The 19,422-nt window shown below is 43.3% G+C and overlaps 1 protein-coding gene across 1 annotated transcript; it reads right to left on the reverse strand.

Moving 5' to 3' along the window:
- Positions 1-1,458: 1,458 nt before the first annotated feature.
- On the reverse strand, positions 1,459-19,284 carry Tsr1 (Tsr1 ribosome assembly factor). The gene is made up of 20 exons (XM_084589155.1): positions 19,126-19,284; positions 18,856-18,926; positions 18,290-18,376; positions 18,095-18,207; positions 17,522-17,600; positions 16,902-17,021; positions 13,786-13,856; positions 13,121-13,277; positions 12,378-12,536; positions 11,149-11,296; positions 9,836-10,068; positions 9,673-9,737; positions 8,822-8,914; positions 7,011-7,152; positions 6,548-6,599; positions 5,694-5,899; positions 3,993-4,095; positions 3,285-3,425; positions 2,185-2,259; positions 1,459-1,679 (listed from the first exon to the last, which is right to left on the reverse strand). The coding sequence occupies exons 1-20, from the start codon at positions 19,238-19,240 to the stop codon at positions 1,489-1,491; spliced, it is 2,421 nt and encodes an 806-aa protein (XP_084445281.1). The 5' UTR covers positions 19,241-19,284; the 3' UTR covers positions 1,459-1,488.
- Positions 19,285-19,422: the final 138 nt, after the last annotated feature.

The following is a 19,422-nucleotide window of genomic DNA, read 5'->3' on the forward strand; positions in this document are numbered from 1 at the left end:
CTTAAATCACGGACAACTGTATCATTCGGAATAGTGAGCCAGATGTCCAGGATCCACCGTGCGAACTGGGGTTAGCGATGCTCACTTCAACCTCGCAGTAGGTGTCCTCCTTAGCTCCATCCACTTGCAGTAATAATTATGAACATTGTTCTTCACACGCTTGTTCAGGCGCACATCTAGAGGTTGCAGCTGGGAGGTCATCCTTTCCGGGATGATGTCGAGGCTGCATCGGTTGTCTCCTATCCAAGCCTTGCTAACATCAGTGGTATGCCCCTTGAATGAGTCTACTAGTAGTATCAAACAAGCCTTAGCAAGGTTCCAGGGCGACGGAACCGGACGGTGCGGAGCCTATCGTTGAACATATCCGCAGTCATCCACCCCTTTTCATTACAGGGTTATAATCTAGCATTATGATTATGTGCCTGCCCCTTCTACATCTTGTCAGCCATGTATTTGTTTGCGCTATGTTTAAAAAAAAATTAGCCATAGCTTCTCATTTTCCGTGGTCCTAATTTTCATGTCTTTCATGGCTTACATATTTATTTCGGAGATTAATGCCCCAATCCACCACAATGGCTTGAAGAATGGCCATCGTGACGAATTGGGGCTCCAAATTAATTTAGACCACTTAGGGTATTTTAACATATGCTGAAAGCACGTATCAAGTGCGGTTCGTTATTTCGCCTCCATCGAAATATGGTCGCCGCGGCTGGAATTGAATTTGTGATCTTGGGACCAGCAGCTGAATGCGAAGCCGCTTGGACAGCACAGCAGTATTTACATATATAAAAACTTATCTGTAACCTAGAGGTAGGAATGTACAGCAGCTACACTAGCGATGTGTCTCTTGCAGCAACTTGCTGCCCACACCACTTGGTAGGAGTAGCTAGGCTCAGGTTGACAGCGTTTTGAAACTAGCCTGTGTCTACTATAAGTGGTTCAGTTCAGTTACCTGCACACTATAAATAAAAAAAGATTTGAATTGTGGCAAATCTGGCTGCCGCAGTGCCTCCAGAAGTGAAGCATGCTTGGAGAGAGCGCCTGCTAGGCTTCACCACATGGCGGCAATGCACACAGAGTGGTGGTTTTTCTGCTTACAGCGTGTTGTGCGGAAATGAGTACTAGGTGCCGAAGGTTACCCTGAAACAGATTCCACATTATGGCTTACAAGAACTGACCCGTCTGTGTGCACAAAAGTTACTGCAGAAGCCATTAGAATATATTGAATGTTTTGGTGAAAGGGAGTTTGATATGTGCAAACAGTAGTGTCAGGCTCTGCATGTGATTTTTAAGAGTACATTCCAAATATTCAGTATAAGCAATAATTCCATATATCACGGAGCATGAACGTTATGGAGCCTGTTACTATATCTTAAAACTAGAATAAGCTCCCCAATCCTATGCTGCTGAAATCTTCAAACCATAAGCAAGCTCAAGTGAAAATCACAAGCCCGAGACTCGATGACTGCTCACATTTTAATTTACATTTTACTCCATCAGGCTCAATGCTTTACATTCCTCGTGGTCAGCTGTCACGTGACCCTTGTAGTAGGGAGTAGGCTTGCCAACTTCAGAGTCGTATGTCCACTTGGGAAACATGCGTTTGTACAGGTGCATCAACACTGTGTCTTGAGACTTCAGCTGGCCATTGAACACGCACTTCATGTGCCCGTGAGTACCTGCACAAATTCCAATAGAAGAAAGTATCATTCCAAAATTCCACCTAAATCCACAAACTTCAATTAAAACACTCTCATTAAAAAGAAGGCCAGCCATCTGCATATCTCTGTATGTCCCCTAGAGGAACAAGTGGCATACAGTGCAAAATGTTATATTCATATTTTTGGCCGCATGACAGTGCAACAACAAAAAAAAAAAAAAGCATTTCTAGTGTATGTTTTATGACAAGTTTGCGGAATAAAAAAAATGGTTAAGTAGCTACTGCAAATCTAGGCTGAGCATGCTTTTTCCCCACGCTGCCAGGAAAGATATATGCCAGGTTATCAGGAAAACTGCAGCAGATTAGGCAAGTAAAGTATAAAGCAAAATTTTTCCAACTTTGTTAGTTTTGTGCAGCTGAAGCACAGTACTATACAACCCACCAGGCACAGATACCACTCTACATCAGCAAGTTTATTTTTATTGCATTTGAACTTAAAAATTAAAGGGAGAAACAAAACTTACCAAGTGGCTCCTTGATATGACCTCTTCTTCCATATTTGGTCTTGAGTTCGACAGGCTTGAACCACATTATGTCATCTGCAGAAGGGCACAAAAATAATAATAAAATATACCCATGAGAGATAAAGGCTCATATTGGAAAGATACAGCGCAAAAAGACAAGACGAAAAGAAGATGATGGACAGACGTGCACTGAAAGAAGAGTTACAGCTTGACAGCTTGCCAAACAGTGCAAGTAAGTCAGCATTCGTGCCTTTCAAGATAGCTGTTCAAAAAGATAGGTAAAAAATTACAAGGGTTCAACGCTGCTGAACCATATTGAGCGAAAGCATTAGCTGCGGGGCACCGAGCGTTCTTCTTCTCTTTTTCTTCTTCCTCAGCCCACATATAAAGCCCCGCTTTAACCAACCCGTATGAACGTGCCTTAGTGGCCTATAGGGGTAACGTGAATGCCAGGGTCCTAGCAGGCTGATTCTGACATAACCATCCCATGTGAAACGAGAGACCTAAGTTGGTAGCCCAGCTCTCACCCTAGTGTCACGTGGGTAAGACGTGGCTACCGGCTGCGCTACGCTGAAGGCTCGAAACCTGGAGTGGTATTGTTTTCGCAATAAAAGTGGGCGTCCTTAACAGAGATGGCAAAATACAAAATTTTAATGAATATTCCGAGCCACTTAATCAGTTTGCTGCATACTGACCAACAATTCTCAACTCTATTATCACAGCCAGGTACAAATAACACCCCGCCACAGTGGTGCAGTGGTTAGGACGCTCGACTACTGTGTCCAGAGATGATGGATCAGATCATAGCCATGGTGGCCGCCTTTTGATGGAGGCAAAGAGCAAGGCGCCCTTGTGCTCTGCGATGTTAGTGCACATTAAAGAACCTCGGGTGGTCAAAATTTCCAGAGCCCTCCACTACGGCGTCTCTCATAAGCTGAGCGGCTTTGGGACACTAAACCCCTCAGAACAAACTAAACAAATAGCAACTGCCTTCAGAGTTACTGAAAATTTAAATTAAAAAGAATAAAAGCTTTGCATGCCCAGGTTACGGGCTTATTGAGCATAAGAACGACTAGGCGTTTTGGCTGGGCGGCGCTCACCCCTGTTGAAGAACATGTAGCGGACGACAGCAGACTTGCGGTTGATTTTGAAGGGGTGGCCACTCAGGACAGCTCGCTTGATGACGACTCGGTCTGGGTTCGCATTTAGGACGGCACCAGACCCAACCAGCCTGTGCTGGCCTGTGTGATAACAAGTGAAAGAATCAAAATCCGAAAGCAGCACATATTCAAGCAATGACTGCAGCTTGCAGTGCCGGCTAATGCCAAACAGTGCAACATTATACACAGTCCACAAATACACATATATTTCTGCAAGCATATGCTGGCCTCCGAATAACTGCATGAACAGCCATCAACAAATGTCACCTAACAGGGATTGAAGCTTTCTGAAAGAATGTTTTAAGGTGTGCTCACTCGTTCTCACAAAAAAAAAATACAAAGCACTCGATGCATTTGAAAAATACAGCAATGGTGCGCTGTAGAAATTGAAATCAAGGCTCCCTGATTAGCACCAGTAATGCAAGACCGTGTCAAGTCCCCGCGACAGTTCTATCATAGACAAAAAATGTAACAGTCCAATGTATTGGGTCAAACCCCCAAGCTGGAGTAATAACTGCACAGCGATGATCAATATTGAGAATAAGAATGAATCTTTCTCGGAAGTGTGAAGCCTATGAGAAAGCTGCCTGTATAGCTTTCCCTTAGAGCTAGTAGTGCAGTGTTCAAGTGGATGCTAGAGTTAAGTACCATTTTCATCCTCTATGAACACCACTGCAGAGACTGGTGGGAAGATGATGGGCGCAAACATTGTAGCAACCGACACGGCATCACTCTTGAGGAACCTGTCGTACTGAAAAAGAAAAGAAAAGGAAAAAAAAAAATTATTTACAGCAGAGCTAAGGCTCTAAAATGAGCTACAACAAACAACATACATACTGTGCCTAGTTGGCATGCATCAAAAGGGGTGAAAAGAGTAATTCTATAGTGGGGGCTCGAATGCACAAAGGCAATCCACGAACCCTTGGGTCCCATGGGACGCAGTTTACTCCTTGTATAGGGCTTACAGCACCTTTGTATAGTGCATCGCAGTCTAAAAGTTCTGCAGTCACAACCACATTCCACAATGATAGAGCCTGCCTACAAAACCACACTTTTCTTGCCTAGCAGAGGGTTACAAAGTTTCCAGCTATGAGATACTAGTGCTACTATGACCATGCCATAAACTGCAGAGAAAGTCCATCGTAGAACTATCACTAAAGATATGAAGGCATGTGCTGGGCTCCCCTCATTTCTGCCTGCGAGCTAATTTTAACTGGGACAGTTGAAACTCCTTCAAAATTCACCGCAGTCCTAGAATATGAATGCTGCTATACTTGGATCCAGGAGCACTACCACTGTAGCCAATAACTTAAAGCCATTCAGTCATTCACCAAAGCAAGCATGCACACTTACTTACTCATATATGTTATCAATTCTGTTTTTCATTTCTGTGCGCCCCACCCCTTATGTAATACCCTCTGATGAGGGTCTTTAAGGTATTAAAGTGATGTGATGATGTGATGAAGTGTGAACAGTATTGCATCATCACACAAAACATGGGATTTTAAATAACCACGGGCTTCACTGAAGGCGATAATGATTATTCTCAAGCAAATTTCTCATGCACTACTGCCATATAAAAAAATATACAAGCTAGTTTACTTTATCAAATACTTCTGGTAATACGCAAAGCTTGGGCATCTCTCAAGCTATCGTTGTAGCTTTTTGCCCGAGGCCCATTTCCTGTAATTACTAGAAATCAAATTTTTTTTCAATTCAAAAATGTAGTCATGAACAAAACTATGCCACGATACATGTGTACAATCTAATGCGATTTGAAGGTGATCACTTCAGGGCTAACCTATCCAATTAAACTGCTAAAACAGTTTATTTTCATCAAGATGCTGCAATGAAAACATGACCTTTCCTATCTGTAGAATTTTTCTATTCTGCGCCATAATGTTTGCTGCAGACTAAGTGATCGTCGTGGCAAAAAAATTTGTTTCGCTGGAATTAATGCGATAATATTCTAATTGCACTAGAGTGTACCTATTGTCAAAGAGAACTGATGGCACTGAGGCAAGATGCATTGAAAAACAAGCTGTTTACCTGGGCAAGGAAACAGCAACATGTGCACTTCGTAACTGTCATGATTAGAGTGTCCACTGTGCTCGAATGTGCTCAATGACTGTGAACTTCCAAACTAGGATGCCTAAAGCAATGACAACAGTCTTGAACATCGCAGAAATTGTGGCGTGCGATCATGAGAACTTGAGAGCACTTGGGTTGCGCCTTGTGTAGCAAACAAAAATATTTCTCGTAAGCTCAATTGTGTAAACCATCAAGCTCCTAACTGTAAAGCCCTGAGGCTCAGTACAACAGTTTTTTGCACGCAACAGGCATACTCACTTTGTGCTTGTCTCCGTTGGTGTGCGCCGAGAAGATGGGGCAGGCGGAGAAGCGGCGAAAGCCAATGTGGAAAATGAGCCTCTCTTTGGACTTGATGGGATCTGTGTAGCCGGGATGTCGCTTGATGGCCACGTTTAGCACAGACATTTTCTGCTCATGCGGCAGCAGGCCAAACAGCACCAGGGGGTCTCCTGCCTGGAACGCGTCTGGTGCACGACAAGAGCAAAGCAACACCAACACAGTAAGAAGCAGTAAGGAATGCCTCGTTAAAAAAGAAAGCAACACCAAGTCAGACATCTGGCAGGCGGTAGTCATGGACACAAGTTTGAGAACGAATGACTTCCTGTGTTTGCTGTGAAATTAAGTCTGTAGCTGTGAGCTCGTGCTCATTACCATGCATGAACTTCAGTGCAAAAAGATTCCCCCACAAATATGACAACGAATGTAAAGGTTATGTGCTCATCACACACGATTAAAGCTCAATGAGGATATTCTGAAATAAAAAATGAAACTGCAAAGCAGTCTAGTATAGTAATGCTAAACTGTGCTAATAAGTAACTTGAATATGTACCGATGGTAATTTACTTGGCAGCGCACATGCTTCATTTATCTTGCAAAGAAAGCTTGCCTTAAGTTTCGTATTATCATTTTCAAGGACCTTAACATAACGTGTTTGTCTGCTTACGAACATATTTCGCACAAATGCGTCCGCAGAGGTGGATCGGTCTGACAGAAGCTGAACATTTGTCCAATTAAATGTCTGCATGCACGCAAAAAGAGCACATCCACAGGGTCGCAGCATACAATATAACAGTTACAAAAGTGTAGCGAGCGAAGGATGTTCGAGTTCCTACCGTAAACAGTCCTTGGCACATTGGCGACGTGGACAGTGACGTACCAGCCAGGCTGCAATGAAGAACAATTGTATGTAAATTGTGGGAAGAGAATTTCTTTCCGGCTGCCACGTATAGGCAGACTCTCGTCGATTCAACTTTTTAAAATTAGGCAAAACAGACTGGAAAAACTAGGGTTCGCATGAAGTATCACACTTAGTAGGCAAAACTTTATTTAGATGAAACTAAGTAGCTGCATTACCCAACCTGCAAAACGACCTACCACAGCAAGCTCAGTGTTTGAATCTTTGCATGCGCTGCATTTCAGCAAGACAGGCAGCGTTTAGAAAAAAAAAAAAATTTTACATCCAGCCATCACAATGAGCCTAATGTTTAAGACCAAGAATGGATCTTGCTGACTGGTGTAGACTGGTAAAAAAGGTTTTGAGCGATGAATAGAAAAGAAAAATATAATAATACACACCATGGCGCCTTCCTTTTCTTCATTCATGACTCGCTTCTTGGTCCTGGCAAAGTTCTCAAACTGGAACACCCGTGCATAGTCTAGAGGTAGGTTCTCTTTGGGGTCCCAAGGTGATGAATGGAAGCTCTTCAAACCACGATACCTGCGGGCATTCTGGCTTTTTCAACTACTGAAGCTTTGCATGCAGAATGGCACACATTATAGCGGAAGACTTTTAGGTATATGAGCTTTATGGGATCTTTTAAATGTGTTGAGCTTATCAAAGGTACCTAAAATGCTGCTTTTTTATGTGAGGATGATGTGAGCATGCAGGTATCAGTGAAAAGGCACAAAAAAACAATGGAAGGGTGGAAGAAGGACAAAATATTCGACAGTCTGAAGGGGTTATAAATGAGGTACAATGAACAACTATATCAGTGAACATTAAAACTGCAATGCATGGATACATAAAATGTAATAGTAAAATCTCATTACAAGAGACATGGTTATAAGAGACACATAAAAATGGTTTGGTTGGTGCCATGTTGACAATATTGCATAGAAAAGATCTGGTTACAAGCGACACTCTGGTAACTAAAGGCAACTTTTGCAGGCCCCTAAAGTAAATTCTTCACTATTTAGAAAAAACACAACCCAGGTATGTTCATGCAACATAGCTGAATCGTACCAACTCGTATGTGCAGTAGTTTAGATTCCTTTATCCAAATTCTGTTCCATATCAGTGTTCTGTTTGGTTGCAGTGTGTCGGGAACCAAGAAGGACTGGAAAGTCAAAATGTTCCCGTTGTTTCAGCCACTGGCATCACACTCTGTGTGGCTGAAACAATCGAGCATTGTCATTCTAACACGATGGGCAAACATATTGGTAACTACACGGCAGGCATTAAACTCAAAGTAGTGGAGCTCGGAGTCAGAAGACTCCGCGAGTGACAATTGAATGGTTGAATTGAATAGACGCCACACATTCACTGATTAATCTGTTTTTAAGTGAAAAAAGAATCGTAAGTTGCATGTATGGGCCGCACCCCGGAAATTGGCCCTCGAATCTATTAACACTAAGCGCCACTATCGTGGAGTGATACAGACAAAATAACCACAAGGCTAATTTTACAAGTAGCTTGAAACAACCTAGACCCATAACTACCAAATGAGAGGTATAAGACTGAAAAACCTTCTGCAAAATATCTCTGCTTGGACTTTATAGCACTGCACTCAGGTAGCCTAGCACATCCTAAACATCACAAGCCACTGCAACAGCAAACATTAGGCACAATCAGCCATTGCTAATTTGGCTTTGACCGGCTTCTCGGCCAATGATGCTAATGGTGCTTGTGCGGCTGCTGGTGATTATGATGCAGCTGCAGATTCTGCAGTGCTGGTTTCATGAAAGTCACTCTTGCATAGGCAGATGAAAGTAGTCATACAATTTCAAAGATCGATCAAAAATGGAGAGTCTCATGGATGAATCGGGAGAGTTGGCAGGTATGCCAAACCTCTTACAGACTTAAGTATTTGCCACCGAACAAGAAATGGTGCATACAGGTGGACAAGAATCCATGCAAGGGCCCTTTTAGTGTCAAACTTGAGACATTCCTGGAAATTTTACACCTCTATGCATAGGCATGGTAGCATTCATATTTAATGGTAGCAGTGACATTTAAAGGCAAGAGGAAGGTATGTTGGGCAGGGAACAAATTTGGATTAATGATATCTCAGCTGAAATCAAAAAGGCAAAATGGACATGTGCAGTACGTGTGACACAACAAACAGTTAACTTAAAGCAGCAACGCACTGCAAGTCCTGCCACCTCACCTTGCAAACCTCGTCCGTGCGGGCCGGTCGAGAGGGGTATCTATTTCGTCCGGAAACATCTGGTCCATGCGCTCCTCTCTGAACCTTACGAGACTGGAGAGAAAAGTTAAGCGACTTGGGTTAGCCCAGAACCTTGGCTTAAAAAATATATATAGACGAAGACACAGTGAGGAGAAATTGCAGCTTGTCTATTTACTAATTGGTTACCATATTGCTATGACGCCACTTTGATTGAACACAGAGCTCTGATAAGCTAGAAGAGGCCAACAAATTAAACACAGGCATCACTGCCGGAAACTTTTCATGATCTGTAGTGACATCAAGTGCCTTCATTTGTGGCAACGTGGTCCATGGCTAACAGGCTACAAAGTGGCAAGGGACTAAAACTTGGGAAAAGGCAGAATAAGACGCACAATAACCATGTCAGTGCAAGGGGCAAGAGCAACCTTATAACTAGCGTCTCCTTTAGGACGGTGTATGCACCGAGGTAGCAGAACATTGGCTCAATATTAGTATTAGGTTGGTAATGCAATGCCAATACATGCCCAACGCCAATATCGGGTCAATTATGTGTGCCACCTGCATAACATTGTTGCAAATACTTTCATCTACAGGAAATCTTCAACATCTCTGCAAGAAGTGTCCATCAGAGGGTAGTTAAACATTATAGACACGAGACAGTGCTCTCTACACTATTACCTAGTTTAGAGAAGAGAACAGGAGAGGGACAGGCAGCCGCTCGGGCACCTTTTGTTGCAGGCACTGTCCAAAGGAGGCACTGTTATAGCAATCCACAGCAAGTGCTGTCACAGCTCAGATGGGTTTCGTTGTTTTGAGCAATGAATGCTTACCTAGCTTTTTCCTCTTCCAAGTCAATGTGGTTGTCATATCCTTCTTTTCCCCCAGCAATAGAGATCTGAAATGCATTATTTATGACGCACAAAAGCAGGGGCGAAGCGATACCGCGCTTCCAAGTTCTAATTTGCTCATTTGCAGCCTGAAACTTGCACCCACCGACTCTGTGTCATCGGCAATGGTTGCATTGTCAGTGTCTGACACATCCTCGTCGTCCCTGTCCATGGGTTCAAATCCTTCCCCGGCCTCCTCTTCGTCTCCACTCTCAGCATCAGATTCCGGGCCTTCTTCCCCGCTCTCGTCGTCTAATATCCAGCACGCCTGGTAGTCAGACGTCCCTTTGGGGACCTTCTTCACCACTTTCTTCCTGGACGATCCCTGTGACTGTGTTGCTATAGAACGAATGGACACAAGCACAGAGCAAAGACACAGCGATCAGAAACAACTGCACCGCATCCAGGTACAGTGACACACCTGAGCTACAAGTTTTTGTGCTATGCTACAGAGCATTCAGCATCAAACAAAGCAGGTGCATGAAGCTGACCTTTGTACCCAGCATGATTTTGTTAAATTAGGCAGTGAAATAATTAAAACTGTGTCTTTTAGCAAAGCAAGCACCCATCAAGATTCAGACAGCTTTCGTGGAAACATCTCAGTGGGGGGGAAAAAAAAAAGAAGTGTAAGCATCTCTTGCTGTGGACAGGGACTGGTCTTGAGCAAGATCCCCCAACCAGCAAAAGTCGTTTTTCAGCAAGAAAAGTTTCTCTGAAAACTGAATCAACTTTCCTTTGCAGCCATCTCGCTGTGTCTGGCATTTGAGTTATCATACATTTTTGTTTCAACCCACTACAACTTGGACGTGTTCCCTAAAGAACTTCGGACCTGCTAGCAGCTGTGCCAGGCATATGACAGCTGATGTGGAGTCATAATACAGCAGAACTCCAGTGTTGCTTTTATAACAGGATTGCAGAAAAAAGACGAACCAGCTGCGAAATATAGTAGCACCCGAAAAAATTATCCAACAATTATCAGTCGTATCACTTTGTGCAGCATGGCCGAGTTGCGTGCAAGTTCAAATCGAAAGCCTCGGACTGGCTCAAAGGTGAGTACACGATTGTGCAGCATGGCCGAGTTGCGTGCAAGTTCAAATCGAAAGCCTCGGACTGGCTCAAAGGTAAGTACACGATAAACGCTCTTTTTATCTAACAAACGTCGTCTTGATTTCTTAGCAACACTGGTCAGAAAATCAGAGACGAGGAATTTTTGAACCCTAGGAGTGAATTTCACGTTAACATCCAATCCTTTTACCATGAGGTTTGCTCACAGCGAACGCCATACAAGTGCAAATGACGGCCTAAAAACCGAGCAATTATGCTCTTGTACGCTAGCTCTTTGTGGCATGTCACAGTGTTATGAATTCCGAATAACCATGCTTTTCAAAACTGCCGCACTGGCGGTGCCGGCACACTCACTTTCAGCTTCTGCCAACTCTTCGGGTGTGGGCCACGTCTGCTCGGCATCCATGTCGTCGGGCACATTCTCAGACTGCAGGGACTCCTGCTTTGATGGGTCAACCTTCTCCAGAAGCTTGGGCGTTAGTTCAGCCATTTCTACAGATTTCTGTCGGGAAAAGAAAAACAAGCTACCTTTACTCTCATCTGCTAAACCACTGCACACAGAAGTCTCATGACAATGATTCCTAGTCAAGCTGAACCAAATGCCAATTCAACAATTCTGCAATTATACACGAATGCCACCCCCACTACCATGGAAAACCACAAAGCCACATAATTTCCGTAAACACTAGAAAAATGACAATATGTGGGTCCCTTGCACTTCACGAGACTACAGCGAAGCTCAAACTTTTGGTTTTGGTTTACTGCAAAGTCCTGTCAACATCAAGTTTATTGAGAAGGGGTATGGCACTAGATTACTGAGGAGGGAATGAAAGGAAGGCATGCCGTGGCCTTCTACTCTACTCGATTTATCAAGACTGTTGGCCAATGACAGCCCCTTACTCGCATGCTTGCGATCACCAAAAGCGGATTTTGCACAAGAAACTGGTGCCACGGGTCGCCAAAAGGCGTCAGCATGAAAATTTTTCAAACATCATTTATAAATTACAGGTTTTTTATAGAGAACTTGCACCAGACAGGTATGCTTGATAGGCTTTATGTTATGCGCACATTTCATGGCTGTGTACATATTTCACAGACAAATTTTTAGTCCCTGTCAAGTGAAATGTTAAATGTAATTAAAATTGTGCATCACATCAAACATAATTAGCACAGTGTAAAACGTAGTGCTACAGCAGCTTTAGTGGTATTCCCCACAATTTCGCGATGAAAAGGAAGATGCCCATAAATGTTATTGCCAGCAGACCAGACATTACACACGTTGCCGCGCTTCATGCCAGTGTTGGTTGGTTTGGTTTGTGGGGTTTAACATCCCAAAGCAATTCAGGCTATGAGGGACGCCATAGTGGAGGGCTCCGGAAATTTCGACCATCTGGGGGCTAACATGCACTGACATCGCACAGCACATGGGCGCCTAGCTTTTCACCTCCACCGAAAAGCGGCCGCCGAGGCCGGGATTCGGTCCCACATCCTTGGGCACAGTAGCCGAATGCCGCAACCACTGCACCGCCTCGGCGGGGCATGCCAGTGTTGAAAGCAAAGCTTGTGTTAATGGCGCGACTTACGGAACTGTCTCGGGGCTTCAGAACCAGAGTGTGAGGGTCATCAGGAGCATCAATTTGGATCATCTGGAAGTCCCCGTGTCCTGGGATGTGGACAAGCGAGTTTACACTGAGCGGCTTACCCCTGATGTAGCCCGACACCTTCAGCGTTCCAACGAGGTTCTGGAAGTAAACAGATGAAAAAGAGGGGACATTCACTGGTTAGCAGCATTCCACACTTTACTCACACTCACCTAAATGCAAGTTCAGAAAAAAATGTCCCTCATGTTAATGTGAAATTTGGGTATGTGCACAGAAGAAGAAAACAAGCAGGTACCTGAGCAGCTGCAATCTGTACAAGGCAGCTGCTGCTATACATGTCCACATGCTCACAAATGTAGATAAAAAGTTTTGAATGTAGGCTTTACCGAACTACTTTCCATATTTGCTATTTTGCTATTGCACAGCTCAAGTAGCAGAAATGGACACCAACTTTGCTTAAACTAAGTTTTCCACAACAGAGCAGAGTTTACTGCGGCTGCATTCCAGAACGGGCTCTCAGTAGAACCATTACATCTAAACTGCGGCATTCTTTAGTAAACCTGATGGTGGGAGTTCTTGGGAAGATCACATATGCAATCTCCACAGTACAAGTGTAGGTATGTGCAGATTCAGGTGTCATCACACCTACTTCACGGCCGCTGAAAGCAATGCCTAACCTGCTTTGCATTACCACACACAAACCAACATGCTTCAAGAGCACTCACTTGGCCTTCGGGAGGGCAGAACTCCACGCTCTCTGCCAGCATGTGTGGTCGCGAATCTCGGTAGCTGATCTGCCGGCGCTTTTGATCAGCTATCTGCCTCAGCAGCAGCAGGCCATCTTCTTTCTTGTCCACTGCGCGAAGCTTCTCTCCTGGGAACCTGCAACGTTCCAAATTACAACACCATCATTACACGAAGATTAGAGGGCCCCAGAAACAGACTGCTAGACGTAATAGGGCCAAAGAACAGCAAAAGACACAGTATGGTCGGAGACAACACAACCGGTATCTTGAGCCGTTTCCAGCATACTGTGTCTATTGAGGTTCTTCAAGCAGCATGCATTATAGCTTGCACACAACTATACTCTCTCAAGTTTCGTCCCTTCCTCTCATCAAGTGAAGATAAGTAGTGGCACTGGATCTGAGCTTTTCTACGAGAAAGACCAAGAAATGCATGCAGCATATAACACCATTTTCCTCAAGCATGACTCACAAGTCTGTCCCTGCTTGGAGTGCATGTCCTGCCTTAGATGAGCTTAACACATGGTTATGTGTTGCAGGTACAATGGAGCCTTTCTGTCTACATTGCACATGAAAAATTAAAAATGGCTAATGACAATGCCACTGAAGAGGTGCCGTACTCATAGCTTCAAGGAATGCTTGCTTACCTGGATTCCAATGCTTTGGTAACCTGCTTTCTTGCCTCTGCACGCTGCTTTTGTGGAAGTGCCTCAAGGCCCTGCACAATACAGTAAGTGGAGTTAGAGACAACCCTTTGCTCGTTAATATAAGCATGAATGCAAGAAGAAAAAAAATTGTCATGAAGACTTCAGCAATGTGGTGGCACGTTTAGCAATGAGTCAGTCACTTCAGGTGCAAAACCTTTACGCCTTTAAGCAGTGTTGAGCCTGACAATAGATTAAAATGCAATAGAATTGTTACCACTACACAGCAACAGTGAACCAATAATGCAAAAATTAAAAAATTAAAAAAGAATGTAACTCTCTTATAACGACAGGAAACGCACAGTGATTTGCCTCAACTGTAGCAAGCACCCAATGTGAGCCACAGGAAAGGAATGAAGCAAAGGTGAAAGGATGGAGCGAGAGAGAAGTAGTAGCCCTAGTAGAGAGCTTCGGATTAATTTCAACTGCCCAGTGTTTTGCAGTGTGTGATGACATCACACACGTACATTTTTGCACTTCACCTCAATTGAAATGCAGCTGCCAATGCTGATAATCAATGCCGCATGCTCATGCTTACCATGTGAATGCTAATATGTAGCTACTCAGCCATCGAGACAAACGGATAAAAAGTAAAGTTTGTTGTAAACAAATTACAAATTCATTTTTCTTGGTGCCAAGCATGATAACAACCTGGCAAAACCACTTTTACAGGAGGCAACAAGGAATGTAGTAGTACTGTAAAATGCCGGTCCAAAAGGTTGATGCCTTTAACGAAGACTAGCACCAAGAAGGAAAGTGCATCAGTGGATGCTATAACGAAAGATTTTCAGCTGTATTAGCTGCTATTTCATGGGTAAGCACTATTTCGAAATTACACACTCTTTACTGATACATAAACAAGCAGCCTAATTACTACTTTTACCTAATTAATAAAGTCTTAGTGAGTTTTCTGAAGAGATTAAAACATACACTGCACTGAGATACTGACCATAGCATCAATCCTGGAAATTCTGAATCCGGATATCATAATCATGCAATTATTGCTTACATTGAAGAGGCAAAGAATCACTTTAAGAAATACATGTAATTTAACACTAACTGCTGAATGCATTTATCGAACTCCTGTAAATGACACATTTGATATACAGTAGAACCTCACTGATACGTTCCCGGCTCATATGATTTCCCATTTCAAACACTGAAAATCGCAGGTGGTAAAATATCTCCCATATGATTACACTATTTTCATGTTAAGGTATGTTCCCACATAATATGATTTCCCTGTTACTATGTTCGAAATTTCGACAAATTGTGATCATACAAAATATGTTTTGCGATCAACAGGACATGTGCTAAGAGTGTTCCTGACATGAAAAACTTATCAGCTGCCACAACTGCTTTCCTGCAGTGCCTAGGTGCAGAGGGCCGAAGCATCAAAGAAAGGCAACGAGCCAACATACCAGGAGCCCAGTCCCACGAAAATACGACTCCATGAGGAGAAACACGGTGGCTTCTTTGCAGTGCCTTAGGGCACAGGGGTGAACCATTTGGTAACTACAACAACTATTTGCTTGCATACGAATGTGCCAGGTCTGGGGGACGCAGCATGAGCAAAAATGTGGTGTCTGTAAACCATCGCGACGGCTTCTCTACAGATCACTAGTGTACAGGAGCGAAGCATCCGGAAACAACCAAGGAAGTGATCCCAGCTCGTCATTTTCTTCTACAAACTGGATTTGTTACTAAATCTCTTCCATGCTGAGAACAACGAAAATACAGACTGAATTCAGCGAGAGGAAAAGAAGAAGCTGTGCATACTGGACGTCTATAAATGCTAATCTACACTTTTATGCTGTGGAAGTCTCAATTCTGAACGCCTCTGTACCTCATTCAGCAGTCTTCAGTATTCAGCATTCATTCATTCAGCAAACGACTTTCCGCACACGGAGCAGTGTACGGCGCAGCCTTAGAGGTCACAAAATTTTGCAAAAATGAGAGATCAGAAATATGTGGCACATATTAGTGGTAGCCTTCGCTCTGTAGGTGCTATTTTCCACACAACTGTGCTGTCACATGGCGAAGTTAACAGTGCTGACTGAAGGCTACCAGCAGCTCTCATCAGGCTTGACCCCCGCCGTGGTGGCTTAGTGGTTAAGCAGCTCGACGACGAGTCAGGAGACCTATGTTAGAACCCAATTGCAGCAATGTTTCAATGGAGGCGAAATGCAATGCGCCCATGTACTGTGTGACGTCAGTGCTCATTAGACCCCTCAAGGTAGAAGTTATCCGGCGCCCTCTGCTATGGTGTCCCTCAGAGCCAGAGCCACTTTGGGATGTCAAGACTCATTAAAACCAAACCAAATCACCAGTCTTCTTTCGCTCACCTTGTAGCTGAAGGCATTGCAAAAAACTTAATCTTAATAAAAGGTTAATGTACTTACTATGCACCAGTGACCTCCTATGCTAGGCAGTGGCGAGTTACAAGTCTATGATGGCATCTATGTAAAGTTGGCTAGGCCTCACGACACATAGCAAGTGGTGTGCTGCCCGTGTGCCGGTGGGTGGCATGCGACAGCAGAAAGTCATTGGTGCATCGTTCTTTCACTTCTAAACTGCAGGTAACCCTATCCACTGCCATGTTTTGTATATCAAACTAGTTCATGATTTCTCTTCGACTTTGCTATACTTGTGTGTATCCAGGATCGACTGCACATAAAGGTTTTCATATATACCATGTATACCATGCATATATTGTGCATAAATCATCAGTAAACTATTGCATTGAAAGCCCGTGGTAATTTCTCTGCTTCAAGGCATTTTTGAAGCTTGAAACAGACAGCCTTCAAGCCCCTATCAGAATTTTACTGTAAAGCAAATCACCAATATCAGTGCACACACAATTCTTAAAGAGAACAAGAGGTCACATATAGGAAAAATAAGGGTTTTAGCCAGATAACTTTGGACATGGGAAAATGAGAAAGGAACAGAAGAAAAGAAAAAAGGGGAGAAAAAGGATAGAGCATGCACACAAGCTTTGGGCAGTTCATCCGATCTGCATGCTCACAAGTGTCCAAAGTGTGCAACTCTTTAAGACTTACCTGTACAACATGAATAGGAGACGGTAATCCCTGTGCAAAAAGTGTCGACAGCATCATGTCACCCACATCGTCATAACCACCATCTTCAAGAGAGTACAGCAGCAACGTTGAGTCGGCAACCTGATATAGTGAGCAGAGAGATGGCATGCAGGAACTTCATCATGATGTGCTATCATAAAAGTCTATAGAATGCATGCTCTCGGAAAATCATCAACTGTGGCGTTGATTTCGTCTTTGAATTGTTACCAGTATATAAATGATACAAACCACTTCTCACCTTCAGACATTTGAGACGATTATCTCAAGTGACTATGCCTAAATGATTTTATTCTTCCCACCCAAGTCTAATAAATTTCACTGCTGAGAGTACACAAACATCAATAAACACAGAAATAAATGTCTGCACATTGCGCCACTCAACGACTACTTGCGCGCCCAAAAGTTTTCACAAGAAAGTCTCAACTCCGAAATCAGATCCTTGAGGTTAGCTCCTACGTATAAAAAACAGAAAAAATATTGTTGTTACAAATGTCTGCTATAGGTTAAATAAAAAAAAATGCAGGTAGACATTGCATTAAGTCGCCTGCCACGCCCATTTCAATGATGGTGCTTCAATTTACCTTGGCAGCATCAAGCGTTGCATACACATCTCCTGGCCTTGGCAGCACAAAGGAGTACCGCTTCTTAAATCGAGGCAGACTATAGAAAGAAGCAGACAAAGATTTGGTAACAGTGTTAAAGGCCATGAAAATACACAGGACCTATACAACACCTGCATTATATGGGAGCATAAAAATAATGTAAAACACGAGACAAAACATCGATATTTTGCATTCATCCTTCAGCATTTTGTGCTGTCACATGTTTCCAATATGAAAGGGAACGAAGTTTGTGTATTCAATTGGTGATTATCATTTACTTACGTGTGAAAAGCAGACTTTTTTCTAATTTTACAACTAGTTTTCCTCTCGGCCTATAATATTCAAAAGAAAGTTTCAACTTTAGTAGAAAAACGTCTCTGTGCAAAGTGCTTGTTCTCCTTCATATTGGAGGGAGCTAACTACCTCCCAATTTTTAGGTTTAGAAATTCAAATAATGCAGGCACGAAACAAGGCACCACACAATACGAACATATTTTACACACAGAAGCTTCGAAAACGATAATTCGATATGCTGAACAAAAGCAAGCCAACCTGATGTGGCAGTATCTTTGACTGCTTTCGGTGACGACGGCATCTTCATCGCAACTTTTAATAAGTTCAAGGAATTTGGCAGGGTCTTCGCTTGCGTGAAGGGGAATAATCGCCTACGGGAAGAGGCGAAAAATGTCAAGACTGGAGCCATCGAAAAGTGGTTCACTGTCATTTAGCCGTGAACGAATATCTCACCGTCAGAAAAGGCGGCACCCCGCTTCCACCGAGCGATCGCTTTCTTTCGGTGGCCTCTTCTCTTTTTAGCTTTCTCAGTTGCTGGAGCTGTAAGCAAGCAAAGAACAGTGCACAAGAATGTTTTGAACTGCACTGTGTGCAAGCTGCTAGCCTGAAACTGCAGCTACCATTCAGCGCATTGAGGGTATCAAGATTTTAAACCAAGAGTTTTACTCATCGACAACCTGCAGAAGTCATGATAAGCCGATTTGAACAGCAAATTGACGCTGTTAGTGCCATATATGTGTCTTAGCGATCTAACAAAAAGTTTCAGTATAACATGGGCACATTCTATTCATTGTTCAACGTAATCGACAGACCGTACCTCGAAACACACTTTTCGGGATCTTGATGCTGTCATACGCTAAACTACAAGTGACAGCTCTTTAACAATGCATCATGAAACGAGTTCGTTAAGTTTCCGCAACGGCACGAGTTCAGACTACCGAACGGTTTGCATTATTCAACTCAGTTAAGATCCCATTAACGTCTAGAAAATCCAAAAGAAGCATCAAAAGGACACCAACCTGATTTTTCCTTTCCTGCCTTTTAAGTTCATGCTTGGCCTTGCGCGTGACAGCTTTGAGACTGACCTTTCCTGTGTGTGGCAAAACGCGAAAAATAACTGGGCAACAGAAAATAGGAAGGAACTAGCCAACCAACTACGCATTCGATCGACACACTGCAATGCCGAATGAGAGCCAACGATGAAAGCACATGGCCTCACACGCAGACAAGCAATGAAATGGCTGGAGACGTCAAGCTTACGATTAAACAACTAATGGGTAACAGCTTACCTCTGCTTAGAGATTCTAGCGATCTGTTGCTTCTGTGACGACCGTGCTTATGCGTTTTGTTCTGTTGTTTAAAGGCACCTGGCCTGTGTGCCACATTTTCGCTGTGCAGCGCCATGTTTTCTTAGCCGAATGGTCGGTCGGGTCAGGTTTCGGCCGTATTGTAGTATCAAAACTCTTCCCTAAAACTAAAATAACAACACAAATAAACTTACAATTCGTATTACCTTTATAATTAATTTTTCAAAAACTACTGATTGCACATGAAGACGAATTAGATTATATGTTGTTGTTTCTTTA

This window comes from Amblyomma maculatum, chromosome 1, assembly GCF_055883805.1.
Source record: "Amblyomma maculatum isolate TAMU_Amacu chromosome 1, ASM5588380v1, whole genome shotgun sequence".
Classification (NCBI taxonomy): Eukaryota; Metazoa; Arthropoda; class Arachnida; order Ixodida; family Ixodidae; genus Amblyomma; species Amblyomma maculatum.

Excerpts from the sequence above, each read along its gene's own strand:
- Tsr1 (XM_084589155.1), bottom strand. The coding sequence starts at position 19,240 with ATGGCGCTGCACAGCGAAAATGTGGCACACAGGCCAGGTGCCTTTAAA. Across the intron at positions 12,537-13,120 it reads TCTGCCCTCCCGAAGGCCAA|AACCTCGTTGGAACGCTGAA; the intron begins GTGAGTGCTCTT and ends GTTTACTTCCAG. Across the intron at positions 11,297-12,377 it reads TGAAGCCCCGAGACAGTTCC|AAATCTGTAGAAATGGCTGA; the intron begins GTAAGTCGCGCC and ends TTTTCCCGACAG.